The sequence below is a fragment of the Zingiber officinale genome, chromosome 4A (assembly GCF_018446385.1).
Source record: "Zingiber officinale cultivar Zhangliang chromosome 4A, Zo_v1.1, whole genome shotgun sequence".
NCBI lineage: Eukaryota > Viridiplantae > Streptophyta > Magnoliopsida > Zingiberales > Zingiberaceae > Zingiber > Zingiber officinale.
In genome coordinates this window covers 141,085,316-141,109,046 of record NC_055992.1, presented here as the reverse complement: position 1 = coordinate 141,109,046, position 23,731 = coordinate 141,085,316, and the positions used below count along the sequence as shown (strand labels likewise).

The 23,731-nt window shown below is 38.0% G+C and overlaps 2 protein-coding genes and 1 long non-coding RNA gene across 4 annotated transcripts; 2 read left to right on the top strand and 1 right to left on the bottom strand.

Moving 5' to 3' along the window:
- The first annotated feature begins 123 nt into the window (after positions 1 to 123).
- On the top strand, positions 124 to 15,415 carry LOC121971508 (choline transporter protein 1-like). Its single transcript, XM_042522816.1, has 10 exons — positions 124 to 426; positions 752 to 1,110; positions 1,914 to 2,059; positions 2,472 to 2,655; positions 2,925 to 2,998; positions 3,073 to 3,186; positions 3,485 to 3,841; positions 12,758 to 13,018; positions 14,453 to 14,680; positions 14,998 to 15,415. Exons 1-10 carry the CDS (start codon positions 206 to 208, stop codon positions 15,187 to 15,189), a joined length of 2,136 nt encoding a protein of 711 aa, XP_042378750.1. The 5' UTR covers positions 124 to 205; the 3' UTR covers positions 15,190 to 15,415.
- Positions 15,416 to 17,648: 2,233 nt separating this feature from the next.
- On the top strand, positions 17,649 to 19,907 carry LOC121973735 (protein FAR-RED IMPAIRED RESPONSE 1-like). 2 transcript variants are annotated; one of them, XR_006109731.1, is made up of 4 exons: positions 17,649 to 19,245; positions 19,326 to 19,369; positions 19,470 to 19,569; positions 19,675 to 19,907. XR_006109731.1 is itself a non-coding variant. In XM_042525109.1 (3 exons), the coding sequence occupies exons 1-2, from the start codon at positions 18,334 to 18,336 to the stop codon at positions 19,329 to 19,331; spliced, it is 918 nt and encodes a 305-aa protein (XP_042381043.1). In that variant the 5' UTR covers positions 17,649 to 18,333; the 3' UTR covers positions 19,332 to 19,369; positions 19,470 to 19,907. The 2 variants fall into 2 exon arrangements, 1 of the variants encoding a protein (XP_042381043.1); XM_042525109.1 differs by having other exon boundaries at positions 19,470 to 19,907.
- A 795-nt stretch (positions 19,908 to 20,702) lies between these two features.
- On the bottom strand, positions 20,703 to 22,379 carry LOC121973734. The gene is made up of 2 exons (XR_006109730.1): positions 21,952 to 22,379; positions 20,703 to 21,164 (listed from the first exon to the last, which is right to left on the bottom strand). It is a non-coding gene; the product is annotated as an uncharacterized LOC121973734 (long non-coding RNA).
- Positions 22,380 to 23,731: the final 1,352 nt, after the last annotated feature.

Below are 23,731 nucleotides of genomic sequence, written 5' to 3'. Positions count from 1 at the left end.
GATGAAGCACATTCCTCGAGACCAATTATTCGCGGCTCATGATTGTCCTTATCAGCATTAATCGTGCTCCGGAGGATCACTGCACCGTGCGTCTCCTTTACCCTCCTTCCTTCCCTTGAGGACACCTCACTCACCCACTCGCCCTCGCTCCTTCACTTGTCTCTCCTTCAGCTGGGCCGTTTCAGCGCGAGGGAGGGTAGAGGAAATGGGCGGTCCGCTGGGGGCGATCATTGGGAGGTACCCGGCGGCGGCTGGGGTGGACGCGGAAGGACAGATCGGAGGAGGAGGAGGAAGTGGTAGTGACGGCGGGATCATCAGACACAACAGGAAGTGCAGAGATTTGGTGTTCCTCGTCATCTTTATTGCATTCTGGGTGGCTATGATCGTTAATTCCAGCTTCGGGTTCAACCAGGGCAACCCGCTCCGGTAAATTACGTGACTTTTCTCCTCCTTTTTTCAGCTTTGAGCCTCTCGCACGGTCATTTTTTTTTTTTTTTTTATCAAAAAGATGCCAGCTTTTGCGCTCTTTATATTTTATCCGTCATTTTCATTTTATAAAAATGCGTTTTTTTTCTCGAAAGTTTCGTTTTGGGCTAAAATCGTCGCTTCCATGGCTTCTTAGATGTTCCTTTTTGCCCTGCAAATGGTTTTTTTTAGCTGCATTATCTTTTTTTTTCGTCATATTTAAGTGTGAAACCTGTGTCGAGAATGTTTAAGATGATAACATGTCGATTGAACAAAACTGATGCAGACTTACTTATAGTCTGGATTACAAAGGAAATGTCTGCGGGAACAGGCATGCGGATCCTGATTTGCGCGAACTGGACGTTAGGTATTGGCTTGATCCTAATCAGGTTTACTTGAGTGGTGTTAAGGACAGTCGGTTTGATCTAGCTGATGCAAGGAGCATATGCTTGATGGAATGCCCTATTCCTTCAGAAGATGGTCTCAACTGGGTTTGCGATTACCCAGAGGGGGACATTCGCCTCTCTGTGGATGATTGGATTAACAGGGACTATGACTACTATGAATTTCTAACACCAGAAATGAGGAATACTTCTCTTCAGCTCCAAGGTCCATGCTATCCTGTCATATTTCCAAGTGTGAATGGTAAGCAAGCTAGTTAATATCAAGCTTAAATTTTTATCTTTCATTGAGAGTCTATCTACTGTGATAGGAAATAAAGAAGTGGTTCCTTTCACCTTTTCTGGCCTTTGTTTCTTGTGCATTGTATTAGATTTCTGTGAACTGAGTTGAAAATTAGTGATCCATCTCTGCCACATCATTTGTCATCACCAGCAGTATATTAGATGTCCTTTTAATTATTTTATGTTGCAATTGCATGGTTTCTTTCTCTAAATACTGTCATCAAATGACTTGATCTTGGTTTACGCATAGGGCTATAATTTAACAGAACATTGGTGAACAAGTTTGGTGCTCAGTTTGATGAGAGTTCATTAGTGAGCTTGGTTTGTTGATGCTCATCAACATACTCATGAACACTTTACAAATAAACTTATGTATTAACTTATCTAAATCTTTATTATGAATTTGTTTCTCTATTTTATTCAAATAAATAAACATATGGTAATCTATATTTTTTCACAATTTTAAATTGTCAATAATATGGAAAAGATTACAAAATAATATAAGGTTCACAAACTAGATCAATCTAATGTTGTTAGTTGAGCTTGATAAAAAGCTCTTTAATAAACAAACTTGAACAGTCTCAATAAGAAAATGAATAAAGTGGAACGTGTTCAACCTTAGTGTGGGTTGGCTTGTTTAGATGCTCATTTACCCATCATGACCAATAATTTGTATGCTGCAGATTCAATTTTATCACTGCCATGATTACATGAAGACATCACTTTTGTGTATTTGTCCACTGAATTATTTTTTTATGACTTCAGTGCACTGGAGCTGTCAGTTTATCGTACGTGCATCAAATGTTTCATTGAAGCATTGGCAGCAGATGGGCGGTGTTAACATTGATGAGAACATAATTATAGATAAAACTATTCACAAAACAATCAATTCCCCATCATCTGTTTTAAAGGTTGGTGAGATAGCAATAACTTTGTATCTATACTTTTCAAATATTCCTTAAGTTCTGAGTTTTTGTAATTGATCAATAAATAAGAATATCCTTACTGGATAAATGTTGTTCTATAATCATTCTAACTTTGTTACAGTTGCGGTTTCTTAAAATTGTTTTGATCTGTTGTACATGCCATAAGATAATGTTGTATTTGAATGCTCCTGTTGCTTGCTTAGAAATTACTTTGATTTCTATATGATGGTTAAACCATGATGTGTTCTGTAAATAGAGATTTCCTTTCAGAAGTGAGATTCAACAATTATATTAGGTTGCATTCATATTGGATGTCGATGCCTTTTCATTGTCTTATAACCAAAATTACTTTGGTAGCCTATTGACATCAGTGCCCATGAATATTTATTATATGCAGAGATATGTTGCAGATATAGGGAAAGCATGGCCCGTGTTAATTGTTTGTGGAGGAATTGTTCCACTCTTCTTGTCTGTTATCTGGCTACTGATGATACGCCATTTTGTTGCGGGAATGACTTGGATAACAGTGATTCTCTTCAATGCTCTTGTAATATCAGTTACAATGTTGTACTATGCAAAAGGTCAGATATACAGTCTGGTCATGTTTGTTTTTGTATTGTGGGATGCTTGATCATGTAGAACTGGAGTCATAGAGATCAAATATGTCTAATGCAGACGTATTTGGCCCAAGCTGTCTACCATTGTCAAGAATCAAAATCTTGGAATTTATTTTCTTTATTTCATCTAGGCTATGATAATACATATACATGCCACATTTACTCATATTGCAAAAGGTGAATTTTGTCATGACCAATAAGCAAGAGACACTACTAATATTTAACTTTTTCAGCTGGATGGATTGGTGATGATGCCTTATCAGTTGTTATTGGCGAAAGTGATCCCTACATCCGCATAAGTGGCCGGGTTAGTCTCAGTCACTTAGAACTAATGTTTTGACAATTATCTTCTAATTTCTCTAACTTACTGAGTTAATGCAGGAAATAAATCATCTTCGTGTAGTAGCTATTCTTATGACGATAGTAATGATTATTGCCTTCCTATCTTCGATTGCAATTGTTCGCCGAATACTTATAGCAACATCTGTTTTGAAGGTATGCTGTTTCTCATAGATATAATTGAAATCTCATTTGGCAGTCTTTTCCTTTTGGTAATTTAGCTAGACATAGAATTATAATTTTGAGGGCACCTAAATTCCAACTATTTCTGTATAAATACTTCTGTAACCGTGTTAGTAGATAATAAACTTTTGAAATGAACTCACACAGCCTGGTTTTATTTGCACAACTTTTTTAGCTTCTATTACTCTAATAGAGAATTTTTCTGTTCACATTTTCTCCTTGCATCTCTAATACTTTGTCCTGAAAAATCTAATGTTTTGAGTTTATTTAGGTTGCAGCAAAAGTTATTGGGGAAGTTCAGGCTCTTATAATCTTCCCAATACTTCCATATGTTGTTCTTGCTATATTCTATATGTTCTGGTTTTCTGCTGCTCTTCATCTTTTCAGCTCGGGTCAGATACTCAAAAATGACTGTAGTGGCAATTGCTGTGCATTTGACCTAAAGTCCAACAAGGTCAATTGTGATAATTGCTGTGGCTATAGCATCCATTACACCCCACACATTGGACTTTCTATTCTTTTTCACTTATTTGGATGCTACTGGGCAACACAGTTTATCATTGCCTGTTCATCTACAGTCATTGCTGGATCAGTTGCCTCTTACTACTGGGCTCGTGGTGAGATATCGGTAAGTAAGCTCACATTTGAAGCTATTGGATGCTTAGGGTTCATATAGAATCTATGTAGGCTGTTTTTAAGCTTCCAGATTCCTTGGCTCTAAAATTTACTCGTCATAAGCTCACATTTTGAAGCTATTTGATGCTTAGGGTTGATATATAATTTATATAGCCTGTTTTTAAGATTCCAGATTCCTTAACTCTAAAATTTACTGGCCATGCACTCTTAATTTATCAGCCTGAATGTACTAAGATCGTGTAACCTTGATTTGCATGTTAAAAGTCTAGTGAGGAATGGAAATGATCATTGCCATCTTGGTTTATTTCTTTTTCTTCATCCATCGTGAATGGATAGTCCTCAAATAACATGATACCCGGTACTGATAGATTGTAGTTATTATCATCATCGTGAAGTTGTATCTGCCCTAGCTAATTGGGGTTGGCTACATGGATATTGTTCATCCATTCAGTTCTATACAAGTTTATATTAATATTTAAACAATAACTTATTATTTTATTACATTAACTAAATTTTTCTTTGGTTTTCCTCTTTCATCCTCTCTCTAAAAGTTTCTAACTATAAAATATATTGGCTATGTTTGAATATATCCATTCCAGCTTGACCTTTCGTATCATTTTAACCATTTCCCCCTTATTTTATTATCTTTACGCCTAATTAGTCTTGGATATTAACACTTTTTAATATATCCTTTAATTTTACATTGTAGCATTCTTAGTATTTGCCACCTTACTTTTTTTCTGTACTCATTACCTTGTACTGTAGTAACTAAAAACATAAAATAAGTAAAGTATGGTGGGGTACGATGAGTTGTATGATAGTGGATAATTTTATCCTGATATAATAATAATTTCCACTTAACAACTCAAACATTTTAGAATATTTTTGCTGTTTTTGTATTTATTTATACTAGAGAATGCAGTTTCTTTTCTATCTAATTTTTTGGTTAGGGAGCAAGCATATAATTAATTTGTAACGACCCACCTTCTGGGTACTATACTAGGCTGTAAGGCCGATCGCTACAGTTATGCTGTGCTATACTGTGCGGAAAGCTGAGCTAATTAAAATTTTACTCTACTAATGACAGATACAACTAATAAGAAAGGTCTAAAGACCTTCTTTGCTGGTATACATATACTAAGGAGGGGAACCTGAACATCCCAACTGAGCTAGGGACTAGAAACTAAACTTCCCAACTACCTACAGACCTGCCGATCGATCCACAGACCGATCGGAGCTGCGGTCGTTCTGTTCCCAACTGGATCGGTCGGCAGACCGATCCAGGTATGTCTGGATCGGTCGGCTGACCGATCCAGGCACCCGAAACACCTGGAACTCGCTACTGTATCGTGCTGGATCGGTCGGCTGACCGATCCAGGAGGATACAGTAGCATACTGTATCTGTCCGGATCGGTCGGCTGATCGATCCGGCGGCACAATCTACACTCTGATCGGTCTGTAGACCGATCAGAGTTCTGATTTTAGCCCTGAACTCTGATTTCAGCACTTTGACGTGCCAAAATCTCACACAACAATTCTAAAATCAATGGAAATACATTCTAACAACTATTAACCAGCATTCTAACATAATTACTAACAAACTAAACCTGGCATACTACATAGTGCATGGGTTACTATTTCATAACACTTAACAACCAAAACTGAATAATGAAACTAAAAACGCAAAGTGCTAATACTGAAGTACAACTGTTTAGATCCCAAAGATCTTTATTCCAACTCCTGCCCACACACATCTTAATAGCATTGCCCTCCAGCCTCCGCTACTGATCCACTTTTCCTTTACCTTTATCTGCAGTATAAGAAAAGTAGTATCTATAAGTTAAAAAGCTTAGTAAGAAACCATCTACCTCACAAAACATGCAACGATGCATATATGATTTCAAATCATGTTGTTTAAAACATATGCTGGATATACTGAATAAACTAAACATGGCATGACATATAAGCATACAATCATGGCATATCTAAAGCTGAACATAAAGTCATCATGCATATTCACAGGGAAAAACTAAGCTGATACTAAGAACTGAGCTACGCTAATACTGAGCTACTGCTAGAACTGTACTGAATTCACGAACTAATTTGTGAAAGGTTGAAAACCATATACATATAATAAGTGAAAGTACTAAACATGCTGCTGAGGGGCCCGGCAACTGTACGTGCTATGCGCGCATCTCTAACTAGACCCGGGGTTGCAAGTCCCGAATTTAGTAGAGCTACTAGGTTATCTAAACCTAGGGACCGACTATGGGAGCCCAGCCCAATGGATATCTAATCCAGTACAGTAAAATACTGAGTATAGCTAAACTGTTCTAAATTGCTCTTTCTAGGTTATCTGAACTTAGAGCTAGGTTGTCTGAACCTAGAGGCGACTGTGGGAGCCCACCCATTGGACCGTAGTCCCATATAAGCTAGAATAAACTGATTTACTAATTTAGATGCTTCTAATGCATTCAACCGTGCTAATAAAAATGCCTAAGTTGCATTCTTTTCTAAGCTGGTTATTTAATCGAACACCTAGTGCGCTTTAACTCCCCTCTCTATTAGGGAGACTACCTTTAGGCACCCAACAACATCTAAACCTCCAACTGAAGGAGAAAAGATGTGTCCGGCCCATCTAAAGGTACTCACTAAATCCCTAAACCTGCGAGGAGGGTTAAATACACCCTATGTGTCGAAGACATACGCATATAACTAAACTAATGCACAGAAAAATCACACGGTAGCTATTATACTGCAGGTGAGGGGTTTCTTACATCCTGCGCGTAGTTTCTTACGAATTGGATCGCTAGTTTTCCGTAGGAAACGATCCTCTCGACGATCCACTTGCGTCTTCGCGTTCCTCTCGCGGAGAAGAACCTTTTTCGTGTTGGAGTCGTCGCCGGAAAATGAACCTATGGACCTTGGGGCTAGGGCGCCGAGAGAGAAGGAGAGGGAGAGGCGGCGGTGAGGTTTCGGTGGTGAGGGTTGAGAATGTGCCGAACCCAAAAATAAACCAAAACCTACTTAAGTTTTTAATTTATATTAAGTGGGTAACTAGGCCCAACTCCAATATAAATTTTATTGGTTCCCTTTCCTTTCAGCACGGCCCTGCTGGGTTCAACCGGTTACTAACATTATCCCTAAACCATAGGTCTCGGGTTCGATTCCCGCCTAAGCTATTTTGCAGTTCTATTTATTTTTGCTGCTTCCGCTACTCGGAAAATTCCGGAAAAATATCTAAAAATTCCAGAAAAATCGTAGAATATTTATAATGCAGTTTCGAGAATTACAATCCCCATATCTTATAAAAGTTCGTCCTCGAACTTAGAACAATTCTGGGACTAGCTTCCATCTCCCAAGTTGCCTCTTCTTCCAAATGACTTTGTCTAATGGTACTTCCTTGTTCATGATTTCTTAACCGCCGGCCTATTATCCGAATATTTCACTATCATAGCCGATGTCTTCGGATCTGCACTGATCGGGCTCAATCACCGGTGGCATTTGGGGTATGCTTCTTGATAGAGACATGAAATACGTTATGGACAGTGACATTTCCTGGGGTAGCTCTAGCTTATATGCTACCTTGCCCACTCTTCTGCGATAAGGTATGGTCCCACATATCCGGGACTTAACGCCTTCTTCCCAAAACGCATTACTCCTTCATGGGAGCTAAGGAACACCGAATCCCCAATCGAAAACTCTAAGGGTCGACGTCGTGTATTTTCTGTCTGAGCTGTCTCTATCCTCTGGCGGATCTGCTGTATAGCTGCTGTGGTATCTGCTACTAGATCTGTCTGAAGCTCTAGTTCCTTCTGTTCACCACTCTCATACCAGCAGATTGGAGATCTACACCTCCGCCCATAGAGAGCCTCATAAGGTGCCATGCCGATAGTGGCCTGATAGCTGTTGTTGTATGCAAATTCTGCTAAGCTCAGATATTTGCACCAACTTCCCTTGAAGTCTAGGGCACACGCTCGGAGCATATCTTCGAGTACCTGGTTTACTCGCTCCGTCTGACCATCTGTCTGAGGATGGAATGCTGTGCTGAACTTTAACTTAGTGCCCAACGCTGACTGTACACACTCCCAGAAGTGTGATGTGAATCTGCTGTCTCTGTCTGAAATGATGGTTCGTGGGACTCCATGTAGTCTGACGATCTCCTGGAGATACAACTGAGCTAGCTTCTCCATGGAGTAGGATATCTTGATAGCTAAGAAGTGGGCTGATTTAGTCAACCTGTCAACCTGTCGACTATTACTCAGATGACGTCAAAACCATTCGTGGTTCTGGGCAGTCCCACTATGAAATCCATAGAGATATCCTCCCACTTCCATTCTGGAATCTGTATAGGCTGCAGAACTCCTCCTGGTCGCTGATGTTCTGCCTTGACCCTCTGACAGGTGAGGCAGATACTAACATATCTGGTGATGTCTCGCTTCATCCCGGGCCACCAAAAACGTTTCTTCAGGTCTTGATACATTTTGGTGGAACCTGGATGCATCGCATAGGGAGTCCTGTGAGCCTCATCTAAAATCTTTCTCCGTAGTTCCTCCTGATCTGGAACACAGAGTCTGTCACCAAAATACAACACCCCTCTATCGGACACTCTGAATTCTCTACTTTCTGGTTCTGCTAGCTCTTGCTTGATTTTCTGAATTTCAGGGTCCTGCTCCTGAGCTGACTGAATATCACCAAATAAGGTAGACTCTAAGGTCATAGTAGAGAGCTGTCCAACGATGAGTTCGAGACCGAAATCTACGATCTCCTTCTGTAGGGGCGGTGACATGGCTGTAAGAGCTAATAAGGTAGCACTGGATTTTCTGCTAAGTGCGTCGGCTACCTTATTAGCTTTCCCTGGATGGTAGAGGATGTCTATATCGTAGTCTTTGATCAGTTCTTGCGCTGTCGCGTATTCAGATCCTTCGGTGAAGAAGTACTTCAAACTCGATGATCCGTATACACTCTGCACCGAGCTCCATATAAGTAATGCCTCCAAATTTTGAGAGCGAACACTCTGCAAGCTCAAGGTCGTGAGTAGGGTAATTCTTCTCATAATCCTTGAGTTGTCTGAGGCATAGGCGATCACCTTGCCTTCTTCAACACTGCTCCTAGTCCCAACTTAGAGGCATCACTATAGATGTCAAAGCTGGTGTTGTCTGGTAGAGCCAAATGGGAGCACTGGTCAATCTCCTTTTGAGCTCAATTCTCACCCTCCGTCACCGAAATTTTGTTCTTTTGGTGAGAGTCGTGGGAGGCTATCCGGAGAAGTCCTCTCAAATTTTCGTAATATCCTGCTAATCCCAGCTCCTGATTACATTGGCGTTCTTAGGTCTCTTCCATTTACTTCTTGTTGGGATCTACCATAATACCATCCTTTGAGATGATGTGACCTAGGAAGGACACTGATCTAATCAAAATTCACATTTCGTGAACTTGGCGTATATCTGGTTTCTGAAGGGTCTGCAATATTAGTTTCGGTGCTCAATGTTCTTCCTGAGTTCTGAATAGATAAGAATGTCATCGATAAACACAATAACAAACTTATCTAAATACTCCCGGAATACTCTGTCATGAGATCCATGAATGTAGTTGGAGCATCGTCACGCTAAAGGGCATGACTACGAACTCGTAGTGTCCGTATCCGGTTCGAATCTGTCTTGGGTATATCCTTCTTTAACCTTCACCGATGATAACGATCCGAGATCTATCTTGAGAACACCTGCTCCTTCACCGGTCGAACATGTCATCGATTCTGGGAAGGGATACGTTCTTGATCGTGACTTGGTTCGGTGATATGTAGTCTATGCGCACGCTTCCATCCTTCTTCTTCACGAACAATACAGCGCTCCCCATGTGAGTGACTCGGGCATATGAAACCCTTGTCGAGCAGCTCATGAGTTGCTCACGAAGTTCCTTCTGCTGGAGTCATGCGATAAGGCGCTTGGAGATAGGATTTGTGCCAGGAGCTCTATCTCAAAGTCAATCTCCCTGTGCTACTCTTCAGGGAAGACTGCAGGGTAGTCACATACGACTCGAACCTCAGTTAGCTGTCCTGGATGGCGTTGACTACGTGTGCTAGGAATCCTGTACATCCCGAATCCAGTAGCTTCTTTCATAGATGAGAGAAACTTCTTGGCCTTTCTCTTTGGTTCCCACTGTATTCAAATTGCACTGCCGCTTGAAGATAACTTTCGCTTACGGACTCTATGGTAGCACCGTATCGATCGAAAGTCCATTCCAAAGATAACGTCATAGTCGGTCATTTCTAGCACTATCGGATCACAAAAGAGCTCTCTGCGCTATGATGACCGACCGCCTAAGCCGGTGTGTCATGACTTCTCCCGAAGGTAGTGCGTCAAAAATTGACCACCGAGTACCTCGAGGGTATTTCTAATTTTTCGGAGAACATCCGGCTATATATGAATGGGTTGCCCCAGAAAGTAGCATTACACCGAAAAATGCTAATCGACCTGTGACAACTGCCGAGGCATTGCTACGCCTCTCTCGTGAGTGAGTAGATCCTCGCATTCGCCATGGAGGGGCTTCTAATCGCCTGGCCGATAAGTGGACCTTCTAGAGCGGCTGCATATGATATAACTGGCATGCTGAATCTGCTGTGGCCGAGGAAGACCGGTCTTGTTCGGGATGCCCTTCTTGTCCACATTCAAAGCATCCTCGTGTGTCCTTGCGACAAACCCCTGGGTGGAATTTCCCACAAGTAGCACACTTTGGATAACTGGGTCGCTTGCTAGATGGTCCTCCTTTTGGGTCACTCCCTGATTTGCGCTTGCCGTTGGAGTTCCCTTTCCAGTTAGAGCTGTGGTAATACTGAAGTACAACTGTTTAGATCCCAAAGATCTTTATTCCAACTCCTGTCCACACACATCTTGATAGCATTGCCCTCCAGTCTTCGCTACTGATCCACTTTTCCTTTACCTTTATCTGCAGTATAAGAAAAGTAGTATCTATAAGCTAAAAAGCTTAGTAAGAAACCATCTACCTCACAAAACATGCAACGATGCATATATGATTTCAAATCATGCTGTTTAAAACATATGCTGGATATACTGAATAAACTAAACATGGCATGACATATAAGCATACAATCATGGCATATCTAAAGCTGAACATAAAGTCATCATGCATATTCACAGGGAAAAACTAAGTTGATACTAAGAACTGAGCTACGCTAATACTGAGCTACTGCTAGAACTGTACTAAATTCACGAACTAATTTGTGAAAGGTTGAAAACCATATACATATAATAAGTGAAAGTACTAAACATGCTGCTGAGGGGCTCGGCAACTGTACGTGCTGTGCGCGCATCTCTAACTAGACCCGGGGTTGCAAGTCCCGAATTTAGTAGAGCTACTAGGTTATCTAAACCTAGGGACCGACTATGGGAGCCCAGCCCAATGGATACAGTGCCAACTGAAAAGTAAAATACTGAGTATAGCTAAACTGTTCTAAATTGCTCTTTCTAGGTTATCTGAACCTAGAGCTAGGTTGTCTGAACCTAGAGGCGACTGTGGGAGCCCACCCATTGGACCGTAGTCCCATATAAGCTAGAATAAACTGATTTACTAATTTAGATGCTTCTAATGCATTCAACCGTGCTAATAAAAATGCCTAAGTTGCATTCTTTTCTAAGCTGGTTATTTAATCGAACACCTAGTGCGCTTTAACTCCCCTCTCTATTAGGGAGACTACCTTTAGGCACCCAACAACATCTAAACCTCCAACTGAAGGAGAAAAGATGTGTCCGGCCCATCTAAAGGTACTCACTAAATCCCTAAACCTGCGAGGAGGGTTAAATACACCCTATGTGTCGAAGACATACGCATATAACTAAACTAATGCACAGAAAAATCACACGGTAGCTATTATACTGCAGGTGAGGGGTTTCTTACATCCTGCGCGTAGTTTCTTACGAATTGGATCGCTAGTAATTCCGTAGGAAACGATCCTCTCGACGATCCACTTGCGTCTTCGCGTTCCTCTCGCGGAGAAGAACCTTTTTCGTATTGGAGTCGTCGCCGGAAAATGAACCTATGGACCTTGGGGCTAGGGCGCCGAGAGAGAAGGAGAGGGAGAGGCGGCGGTGAGGTTTCGGTGGTGAGGGTTGAGAAGGTGCCGAACCCAAAAATAAACCAAAACCTACTTAAGTTTTTAATTTATATTAAGTGGGTAACTAGGCCCAACTCCAATATAAATTTTATTGGTTCCCTTTCCTTTCAGCACGGCCCTGCTGGGTTCAACCGGTTACTAACATTATCCCTAAACCATAGGTCTCGGGTTCGATTCTCGTCTAAGCTATTTTGTGGTTCTATTTATTTTTGCTGCTTCCGCTACTCGGAAAATTCCGGAAAAATATCTAAAAATTCCAGAAAAATAGTAGAATATTTATAATGCAGTTTCGAGAATTTTCGGGCGTTACATAATTTGTGAAGCTCACTCATTTACCCGAAATGCTTAAGCCCCTATTAACAATAGTCATCCATGATTAAATTTCATTGGTCCACAATTTTCCATGTCATACTAAACTAGGATTTCACAATCTCCTACATTTTAAACTTGACATAGACCTCATCCTCAACCCTTCAAGTCGCTAGACAGTTTCATGTGATAATCAGTGATGGTCAACAACGCAGTTACTTTTACAAATTGGAACACTTCATCGTTTTTGAGACCGAGCATAATCACTTGTTAAATCAGAGAACTGACAATTAATGGTACTTCACTCACAAGCCTGGTAAACTCCCCTTGTTAATAGACTAAACTGGCATGTCTATGGATTTGTTAACTGTTTTTCCTGCCTTGGATAAATCTGAATATCGATTAATTTTTTTATTGTTTTATTGTTTCCCATTCTTCTGTAATCCAATTCATTAAAATTGGATGCAGCCAGAGATTCCATTTCTTCCTGTATTTTCTTCTATGAAGCGGCTCTTGCGATACAGTCTAGGATCGGTGGCACTTGGCTCCGTCATTGTATCCGTTGTCGAATGGATCCGGTTTATACTTGAGGCTTTTCGGCGTAGGTTAAGACATACTGATCCTGCTCCAGCAACCTTCTTTGGAAAGTTCATGTCCTCTTCTTCACACTATTGCTTAGGATGCATCGATTGGACCATCAGGTCTGTGAATCGCAATGCATACATTATGGTAAGTTATGAGATAACTGCCTGAATCTTTTAACATGCATTCATGTGACATTAGCTTTGTTTGCTGGACGTTGGACTAGTTTGGTTCATTCTGTTTCTAAAGTTAGCCTATTTTGACTCAGCATTTTTTTGATAATCACATAATCACTAGACTTTTATTTTATTTTATTGGACTGAAGGTTTTGTTCTATTATTTTCTTCTATATTTTTGGAAATAATGTATTTCTGAGGTGCATCTATTAGCTACCATTACCAGAATAATTAGCTGTATTTGTTTTTTTCCTTAAAGTATGTTTTAAGATTCCTCTTCCTAGGCCTAGACTCTCATGAGCCTTTAAGTTATATAATCAAATGTCATCTGTGTGCGAAAGACATTATTTTTTTTTGCCCTCCATATATTTGGCTTAGGTATTACAAATCACATTGATCTAAAGTGACATGCCGTCTGTTTTCGTCCTCAAACAAAGATATATTAGGGTTCATAGTAGTGGAGTACCTGTCCAAGTAACAGAAAAGACTTAGGATTATGTAGTTTAAGACGACATAAATTTAAATATGAAGATTATTTGAAGTAAATTAAAGATATTTAACAATTGATGGATTCTTAGCTTTTTAATATACATTTTTATGTACTATTCTCTCTCTCTCACACGCGCGAGAGGTGCATTCCTTGTCTGAGGTGGGGGTGACGACAAGCTTAAACTCTCCCACTAGCGCCGTTATACAGAATATAAGTGCTGGTAGTTTTCTTGATCATGAATTCTAATATTGAAATTCTAGCAACCTTATGAACTTGAAAGAGAATCATGTACAGGATTTAGTTAACATCAGATTTTACAGAAGAAATAAATTAAATGAAAATAGATGATGAACAAAATTAAATGTGGCTTGAATGCAACGGAATCACCATCGTCTCAGTGTTGTCCATGAAATCCGATCTTGAGAAGAAGAACACTAAGCCCCTGACCTTTAGTTGGAAGCTCTTTGATCTAGCTTGCTTACTACTAGATCGAGCAATTGATAGATTATTATATGGTTAGTTGACAGGTGTTGAGTTTGAATCCTTGTCTTGACAAATTCTTTTTTTGACAAACAAATTCAACCAATTTAGGGGAATAATATATGGAGTCTAATTTAAATAAAATGGGAGGGGTATTAATTTGCTTCCTGTCAAGATTTCTGTTCAAATATTTTTCATTTATAAGAAGCAAAAGTAAATCATGGAGGTGCCAAATTTTGAGAATACTCCAATTCTTAGCTAGAACTCCTTAGGTACCTTATAATCCATAATATATTCAGCATTTTGATCTCTAATCGTAACATCATGTTTGGTGAAATCTTCCATTGTGGCAGTACACACTGGTAAGTCTTAACATGTCCGATAAAGTTTCAAGTTTCTTTCCACGTATTGCTAACCTTTTTACTTCTATCACAGATTGCTATCACAGGAAAAGGATTTAGCAGAGCTTCGGTGATTGCCACTGGTTTGATCATGAATAACATTTTACGCATAGGAAAGGTCAATGTCATTGGAGATGTCATTCTTTACCTCGGAAAGTTATGTGTTAGCCTCTTCTGTGCATTATTTGCATTCCTTATGCTGGATACCTACAAATACAAATCTGCTCATAACAAGATCTCATCCCCTCTATTCCCTGTTCTGGTAAGGTTTTAATAAAATGTCTTTCCTTCTGAAATTTTACTCATGTTTCTTTGCCTTTTGTCGAGAGAAAGGGGAGTTTTGTGGTCACGGATTCAAGTCACGAAAACAGTCTTTCACAATGTAGGATAAGACTGCGTACAAAAGATCCAATGTGATCTGACCTTTCAAGAACTCGTTGTACCGGACTGTTATTTTCTTTGCCTTTTATCGAGAGAAACTACACTGGTTTTTTTTTTTTGTGTGTGTAAATTCTTTCTTATCAATGCAACTCCATAGATCCCAGGCCTACTTTGGACATGATTGCATTTTTCATGCAGGTAACTTGGGGACTTGGTTACATAGTAGCAACCCTCTTTTTTGCGGTCGTCGAGATGTCGATAGATACTATCATACTCTCCTTCTGCCAAGATACAGAAGAACATCAAGGAACTGCTCAGTGCGCGCCACTTCTGCTCATAGAAACACTAGATGGCCAAGGAGAAATGCAGAGACTAACACAAGGCCCTTAAGTGACTCTCTCTCCCTCCCTCTTCTGTGTACCGAAAAGCATCAATAGTTTCTGATGCTTACTCTAATTTTGTTGTTACCGCGACATTTCATTAATGTTATCGATGTGTGTTCTGTGATAAGCCGATAACATGTTTGTATCAATCATCCAAGGGATGTGGTTTTGCAGCTCTAAAACAACTGAGTCTTTTGCTAGAGTTTATGATGATTACAAACAACTTTATGTTATATTCTCATCCAATTATTCCTCTGTAGTTTGTTAATATTTCACTTAACTCTATGTTTTTTTTAAGATTTCATTTGAGTTCATCGAATGACATTTAATACCAGTAGAGTATGTATATGATTTTTTTTTTTTTTTAATAATTTAGGTGTTTAGATTTCGTTGGATGAATCTCGAAAATAGACTACCTTCTCTCTCATTTGTTTCATGGTTTGTTTATTACAAGTGTTGTCAAAATTGAGAATTTAGGTAAAATTATTAGAGTAATCATAAAATTGGATCGTAAAATCATAAAATTTTACATCATATTTTAAATTAATTTTAAAAGAAACATGATATATTTTTTTAATTGATCATTAAATATTTTAATTTAAATTATAACATAAATTTATATATAGAACATTTTAATTCATATAATCATACACTACTCATATTAAACTTTTAAACAGTCAAATACTTACTATGAAAATAAAACATAAACATAAATTCAAATCTAAAGATAAATAAAACACAAGATAACAAATTAATATAAATCATTCATAGAAAACTGCAAATTTAAAATTGTCCCAAAACGATATCATTTTATCTAAAGAGGAATGATATTTGCCGCGACAGATTACCGCGAGAATTTGTCGCGACCGAGTTGGTAGTCCGCGTGGCCGTATCCACCTCAACCCTCTCTCTCTCCGCTTCGCGAATGCAGTCCGCGTTAAAATGTGTGATTTTTTTCGCGTGCCCTAACGCTCTACCCTCTTCCCCCATGCGAAGCTTTGCAGCTTCGCAACTTTTGCTTCCCCTTCTCCTTCTCCTGCCATTCTCTCTTCTCCCTCTGCCACAGTCCTTATTTCTCCATTGTAGTTCTCAGATCTCCCTCTTTTGCCATTTTCTCTTCTCCCTCCCCTGCCCTAATCCTCCTCCCAGCGAAATTAGTGTCGTGCCCTAACTTCTTCAAAAGTGCCGCCGCGTCTTCTCCTTCCGCGACAGATTCCTCCTCCCAGCAAGCCTCGTCTTCCTCCTCTTAGCATTTTTGAAGAGCAAGGAGCAGTGACTTTGAGTATTCTTTGAGGTAACATTTTCTTTTGCTCCTCCTTCTTTTTGTTCTGCTTCAGTTAACGTTTTCTTGAATGGTTCTTGGTTATTTTCCCTTTAGCTTAAGTTGTTGTGGTAGATGTATTGAGTACTCTTTGAGGTAACATTTTCTTTTGCTCCTCCTTCTTTTTCTTCTGTTCTTCTGCTTCAGTTAACATTTTCTTCAATGGTTTTTGGTTATTTTCCCTTTAGCTAAGTTGTTGTGGTAGATGTATTCTATTTTAGTGTTTCTTAGGTATACTGATTTTCCCTCGTAGGAGCTTCTGTTGCTTTCTCTTTAATTTATATATTTTGTTACTTATGACATTTCTATTTCCGTTGGAGCTGGCCAACATGATCAAGTCATATATATTTGATTCTCATATTGAAAAATTATTTAGCAGGAATGAAGTGACCCCTTTTTTGATTCTGTTCACTACATATCTTTTGCCTGCCAATGTACGATGTCACATAATTTGTTTTCCCTCGAGTCGTTTAACACTATGTTTCAGTTTTAGGATATATTTCCTCTGTTTTGTGCAGACTTATTGTTCACTTTTCAGGATCCATTCTCTGTTTCTTTTCTGATTTATGTTGTTAACTTTTCTCTTAATAAATGTAGGTGAAGAAAGAAAAATGGAAGAAGGAAAAATTGATTTGAATGAGATGAAGGATAACACCGACCATGTGGATCAAGACCCATCTCCATCTACTGTCGAAGAAGTCAAGCTACCTGAGGTTGGAATGATATTTTCCTCTGAAGAAGAAGTTCGTACTTTTTATAATTCCTATGCTACCAATGTTGGTTTCGGTATTTCGAAATTAGGTGGTAGGAATGGAGATGATGGAAAACAAAAATATTTTTCTATTGGATGTGCCAAATATCGTAAGAAGGTATCTCAAGCTAAAAATGTTTTGCACCCTCGGCCTTCTAGTAAGACAAATTGCAAAGCTAAAATTAATGTAGCTGTTCGAAATGATGGGAACTTTGTGATAACTAGTGTATACATTGAGCATAATCATATTTTGAGCCCTGAAAAGTCACGACATTTTAGATGTAATAAAGTATTGAATTCAGCTACAAAGAGAAAATTAGAATTAAATGATCAAGCTGGAATAACTTTAAGCAAAAGTTTTCACTCTTGTGTAATTGAGGCTGGAGGTTATGAGAATTTATCATTGGATGAGAGAAAATGTAGAAATTATATTTCAGAAGCTAGAAGGTTGAGATTAGGGGAAGGAGATGCTGAAGCTTTGAGTAATTATTTTTGTCGCATGCAAAGTAGGAACCCAAACTTTTTTTATGTGCTGGATTTAGATGGTGAATCTCGAATAAAAAATATTTTTTGGGCAGATGCAAGATGTAGGGCTGCATATGATTACTTTTGTGATGTTGTGACTTTTGATACAACCTATTTGACTAATAGTTATGACATGCCTTTTACTCCATTTGTTGGGGTGAATCATCATGCGCAATCTATCTTATTGGGATGTGGATTAATATCAAGTGAAGACTTAGCAACATTCACATGGTTGTTCAACTCGTGGTTGACATGTATGCACGGATCTGCTCCAAAGGCTATAATCACGGACCAATGTCATGCCATGGCAATCGCAATTGAAAAGATATTTCCGAATTCTCATCATCGTCTATGTCTTTGGCATATTATGAAAAAACTGCCAGTGAAGTTAGGTGGTCATGTTCATTACAAAGATAAAGAAACAATTGAAGACCATTGTTTATAACTCGCTCACAGTTGATGAGTGTGATGAAAACTGGCTAAAAATGATTGAGGAGTTTAAGTTAGAGAACAATGATTGGTTGAAATCTTTGTATAAGGAACGAAATAGATAGATGCCTGTGTATGTTAAAGATCACTTTTGGGCTGGTATGTCTACAACTCAAAGAAGTGAAAGTATGAATGCATTTTTTGATGACTATGTTCATTCTAAAACATCTTTGAAGCAATTTGTTGAGCAGTATAATAGTGCATTGAAGAAGAATATTGAGAATGAAAAAAAATTAGATTTTGTTTCTTTTAATTCTATCATGCCAGTTATTCTTGGTCATCCGATTGAAAGACAATTCCAAAATGCCTACACTAACAATATATTTAAGTTGTTCCAAGATGAAATAAGAGGGTTGATGTTTTGCGATGCCTCTTTGTTGAGGGAAGAAGGGACAACTTTAATATTTGAAGTAGTAGAAAATATGTTGGGACAGAATGGACAACCTGGAAGAGAAGTTTCCTTTAGGGTAAATTATATCGAGTTAGATTGCCAATTGAAGTGTGTGTGTCGTTTGTTTGAGTTCCGAGGAATTTTATGTAGGCATATGATCAAAGTGTTGATGAGAATGAAAGTTATTGAAGTTCCAATGAGTTATATTATGGACAGATGGCGCAAAGATATTAAGTGTGGGTATCAAAGCATCAGTAACATATATGATGATTATGATTGTGGTGGAAAAAGACTTCGGTATAATACTCTCACCCCATTGATGCAAGAGGTTCAACAACTTGGAGCCGAAAGCGACGACATTTGTTCTATTTTGGTGGAAATCATGAAAGACACTAAGGAAAAACTTATTATTGCTATAGAGAATGGGCAATCAAGGGCTGAACAACTTGAAGAAGTATCTACATCCGGGACAAAAGCGATACACTCTCCATTGAAAGTAAGAACCAAAGGTCGTCCACCCACAAAGAGAAAACAATCTAAGGTTGAACAAATTGTGAAGAAATCATTTGCAAAGGCCCGAAAGAAGGTATGTGATGTTACTATTTTGTACAAGTATATTCATGTGGTTTTAGCTAGTTTAAAGTTTGTTTATAATCTATCTTGCAGCTATGAGTACTGGTTTTTTGGCTGACGATGGAATGAAAATTCAGGTTAGTTAATGAAAATGCTTGATATCATTATCTTTTTGATTTACAATTAAGGAAACAATTTTATAGGCTTTGCTTTTGTTTTCCATTTCCATGCCATCAGGTAGAAATTGCAAGTATAATGGTATAAGGCTTTGTTTTCCATTTCCATGCAATTTGTGGTTTATTCCAGTGCAACTTTAAAGTGTAGATATTGAAGCAGTGTAAGTTTGTTGCAATCCAAGTTTCCTTTGTCTAAATCGTTCCTTTTAACATCTTCGTTCCTTTTAACATCTTCTTTTGTTTTATTTATCATTTTATTGGAGCAGATCATGCCTTCTCTAAAGACTTTTGAAAGAACATGGATCATTTTTTGCCTCTGTTACATTGGACGATATATCTGAAGTTGCGGCTTCTGAAGTTGCTGGTTTGGAAGAATATGGATTTTTGTTAAAATGCTAGTTCTAAAGTTGAAATGGACTTTTGGAAGGAGATGAAATTTCTATTAGCACTATTAAATTGTTATTAGCAATGTTATTGAATTTGTGTATCCTATATTAGCTGGGAGTTTTGTAGACTTGTGTGAATCAAGAATCAATTGTTGATGACTGCAAGAAATATCTTATCAAAATCTTCTTGTTTCCCTTTATCAAATATGCTCTGCAAGGAGCGGCAGTGATTCTGATCCTTAGCTAACAAATGCAACTAATCAATGATATTTGTCTAATGAATAACTTCTAAAATGCAGCGATGAAGATTTCATTTTCTGATTGGAATTATGAAGAAAGGAACTTCGATTTTTAGAATATCCAAGTTTAGAGCATGATTATTCTGAAATTGGGTCAATTGACTGCATCCACTAGAACTAGATTCAGAAAATAGAGATGAATTCCCTCCATGTAATTTTATTAGAAAATTTTCAGGAAATTTTTGTTCACCAAATCTGCCCAGAACTACATGTCCATTGGAACTTATGCCATCACTATATAGGAAACATGATGGTTCGTTCATCCCGTTTGGAAGCATAAAGTTGTCACACTGACCAGAATATCCATTAAGATGGTATCTACCAAGGTTAACACTTCTAAGTAATGAAGGATTCAACTGATTATTTCTTCCATTGACCATAAAAACATTTTGACAAGGATCTAAACTACCATGTCCAGCTTGAAGAGGAATGGACATGTAAACTCCTGGTAGTGGCTCATTGCCAGACAAAAGCCAACTTTCCATGTTTGCTCCTCTTTCAGAATGTCCATCGTGACTCTGAACTCCTGGTAGTGGCTCATTGCCAGACAAAAGCCAAGAACTCAACATTTCAATTAAACATTTCAATTAAACAATATTTCTATTCGAATACTGCAATTTAAACATTTAATTAAATATTCAGAAATTTCTCGAACAGTGTTTAACCATATAAACTAACAAACCAAGTTTACGTCCAGAATTACAAATATTTAACAAATTACATTAGAACACCAACATTACTTAACTCTAACTAACCAGATGAACTAACAACACAATCAGGATTATGGCTAGAAGAATCAAGTTCACCATCACTGATATCCAAATGACTTTTGGTACATTGATTATTCCTCCACGAGAAACATTCTGTTCACTTTTAATTTTGCCAGATAAAGCAGTATCGGACGTCACCCACTTTTGCCATCCATATTGCCCACATTTGTAATATTATCTTCCGGGATTCTTGGTTGATCTAGAAACACAAACTATTATTCTTTGTCCGCAGTCCCTACATGTTACATCTTGAAATCTCGTATTGTCAATGCTGCTATAATTTGATGATGCCATGAAGTACCTAATAATCAAATTTTCATTACTTAGATTAAAAAAAATCTGTCATTCTTCACAAAAATAAATCTATAAAAGGGCAAATCAATAATGTCTTTCGCGGACTGCCAATGGGGAGTTGGCCAAGTTAATAACATAAATCAGAAAAGAAATAGAGAATGGATCCTGAAAAGTGAACAATAAGTCTGCACAAAATTGAACTAGAATGCGAAATTGAGGATGCATATAGGATTCACAGAAATCAGGAAAGAAAGTCCCACCACAGAGGAAATATATCCTGAAACTAAAACATAGTGTTAAATGACTCGAGGGAAAACAAATTATGTGACATCATACATTGGCAGGCAAAGGATATCTAGTGAACAGAATCAAAAAAGGGGTCACTTCATTCCTGCTAAATAATTTTCCAATATGAGAATCAAATATATATGACTTGATCATGTTGGCCAGCTCCAACGGAAATAGAAATGTCATAAGTAACAGAATATATAAATTACAGAGAGAGCAACAGAAGCTCCTACGAGGGAAAATCAGTATACCTAAGAAACACTAAAATAGAATACATCTACCACAACAACTTAGCTAAAGGGAAAATAACCAAGAACCATTGAAGAAAATGTTAACTGAAGCAGAAGAACAGAAGAAAAAGAAGGAGGAGCAAAAGAAAATGTTACCTCAAAGAGTACTCAATACATCTACCACAACAACTTAAGCTAAAGGGAAAATAACCAAGAACCATTCAAGAAAACATTAACTGAAGCAGAACAAAAAGAAGGAGCAGAAGAAAATGTTACCTCAAAGAATACTCAAAGTCACTGCTCCTTGCTCTTCGAAAATGCTAGGAGGAGGAAGACGAGGCTTGCTGGGAGGAGGAATCTGTCGCGGAAGGAGAAGACGTGGCGGCGCTTTTGAAGAAGTTAGGGCACGACACTAATTTCGCTGGGAGGAGAATTAGGGCAGGGGAGGGAGAAGAGAAAATGGCAAGGAGGGAGATCTGAGAACTACAATGGAGAAATAAGGACTGTGGCAGAGGGAGAAGAGAGAATGGCAGGGGAAGGAGAAGGGGAAGCAAAAGTTGCGAAGCTGCAAAGCTTCGCAAGGGGGAAGAGGGTAAAGCGTTAGGGCACGCGAAAAAAATCACACATTTTAACGCGGACTGCATTCGCGAAGCGGAGAGAGAGAGGGTTGAGGTGGATATGGCCACGCGGACTGCCAACTCAGTCGCCACAAATTCTCGCGGTAATCTGTCGCGGCGAATATCATTCCTCCTATCTAAAATAGTTCCCTTTTATTTACGACACAAAATCGATAAAATTATTTTAAAAATCATGTTTTTACATGTTTAAATATGATTTTACGATTTTGCTCCGATTTTACGATTTTGTTCCGATTTTACTTTAATTCACGATTTTATCATAATTTCACTCGATTTTCATAAGTAAACTTGTGATTTTGTACGATTTTCATAAGGAAATTCGTTATTTTCATATCATAATGATAATATTTTAATAAAATATAAATAAATAATTTAAAAAATAAAAATAAATTAAAAGAATATAAAAATAATAATCATGCAAAATATCATAAATATAATAAATTAAGTTCATTAATATTATATTTTACTCTACGAGACTTCTAATCAAACTAATCTATTATGAATTCAACACCTAAATTAGTTAGAAAATATTTGGACTTTTAAAATTTGGATTAAATTTAAAGTCTTGAGAAGAGAACATATTGAGCTAATTAAAAAATTTATAATCAGGCTTAATATTTAGACTAGATAATATACGCTATAAGGAGGGGGCTTGCCTCCTATACTTCGCCTCTGAGTCAACCAAACTTAGCAGCTAAGAAAATAAATTTTCTTTCAAGAATTCATTTCATTTTTAATTTCTGTTTACTTGAAGAAAAATTGATATTTTAAAATTATAAAGATTATTAATTGTAGCCATTTTAAGTTTTCTAACACCATTTTAAATAAAAAAAAATAAAATTAATAAATTCAATTATGTCCCTTTTTACCATTTTCATTCCCACGACGTTAACACGTAGGGAGGGGTGCCTAAATCGTTACTAACCACTAATTGATTTCTGACACGTAGAGCCTAACTAGTCCACTATTATGTTTCACCTCTGCACCTAGGCTAGTCCTTCTTAAGTTTCACCTCTTCAAAACTAGAACGCTTTGTATTATGAGCTAACTTTCAAATGTCCCTTTCGTCCTCTTCGATCTTTTTCAATTTCATTTTTTTCTATTGCTGTATAACTGATTACTCAGACTGAGTAACATCAAGTTTAGGTGTCGGTTCTATGAAAATTTTTCATCGATCATTAAAATAAATCGAGAAGTATTCGTAATTCAGGAGCCCAACATCCTTTAGTTGTGTGTCCCATTTAGAGAAAAAATTTCTATAAATATATCATAACCAGGACTCGAACCGTAGATATTTGAGTATCAATTTGAATATCCTACTACTACACCATAGATCCGGGGCTTCTATTGCTATACAGCTGATTGGATTGATTGTAGACTATTTTCATGATCGCTTTCCCTTATAGTTTGTCAACCGT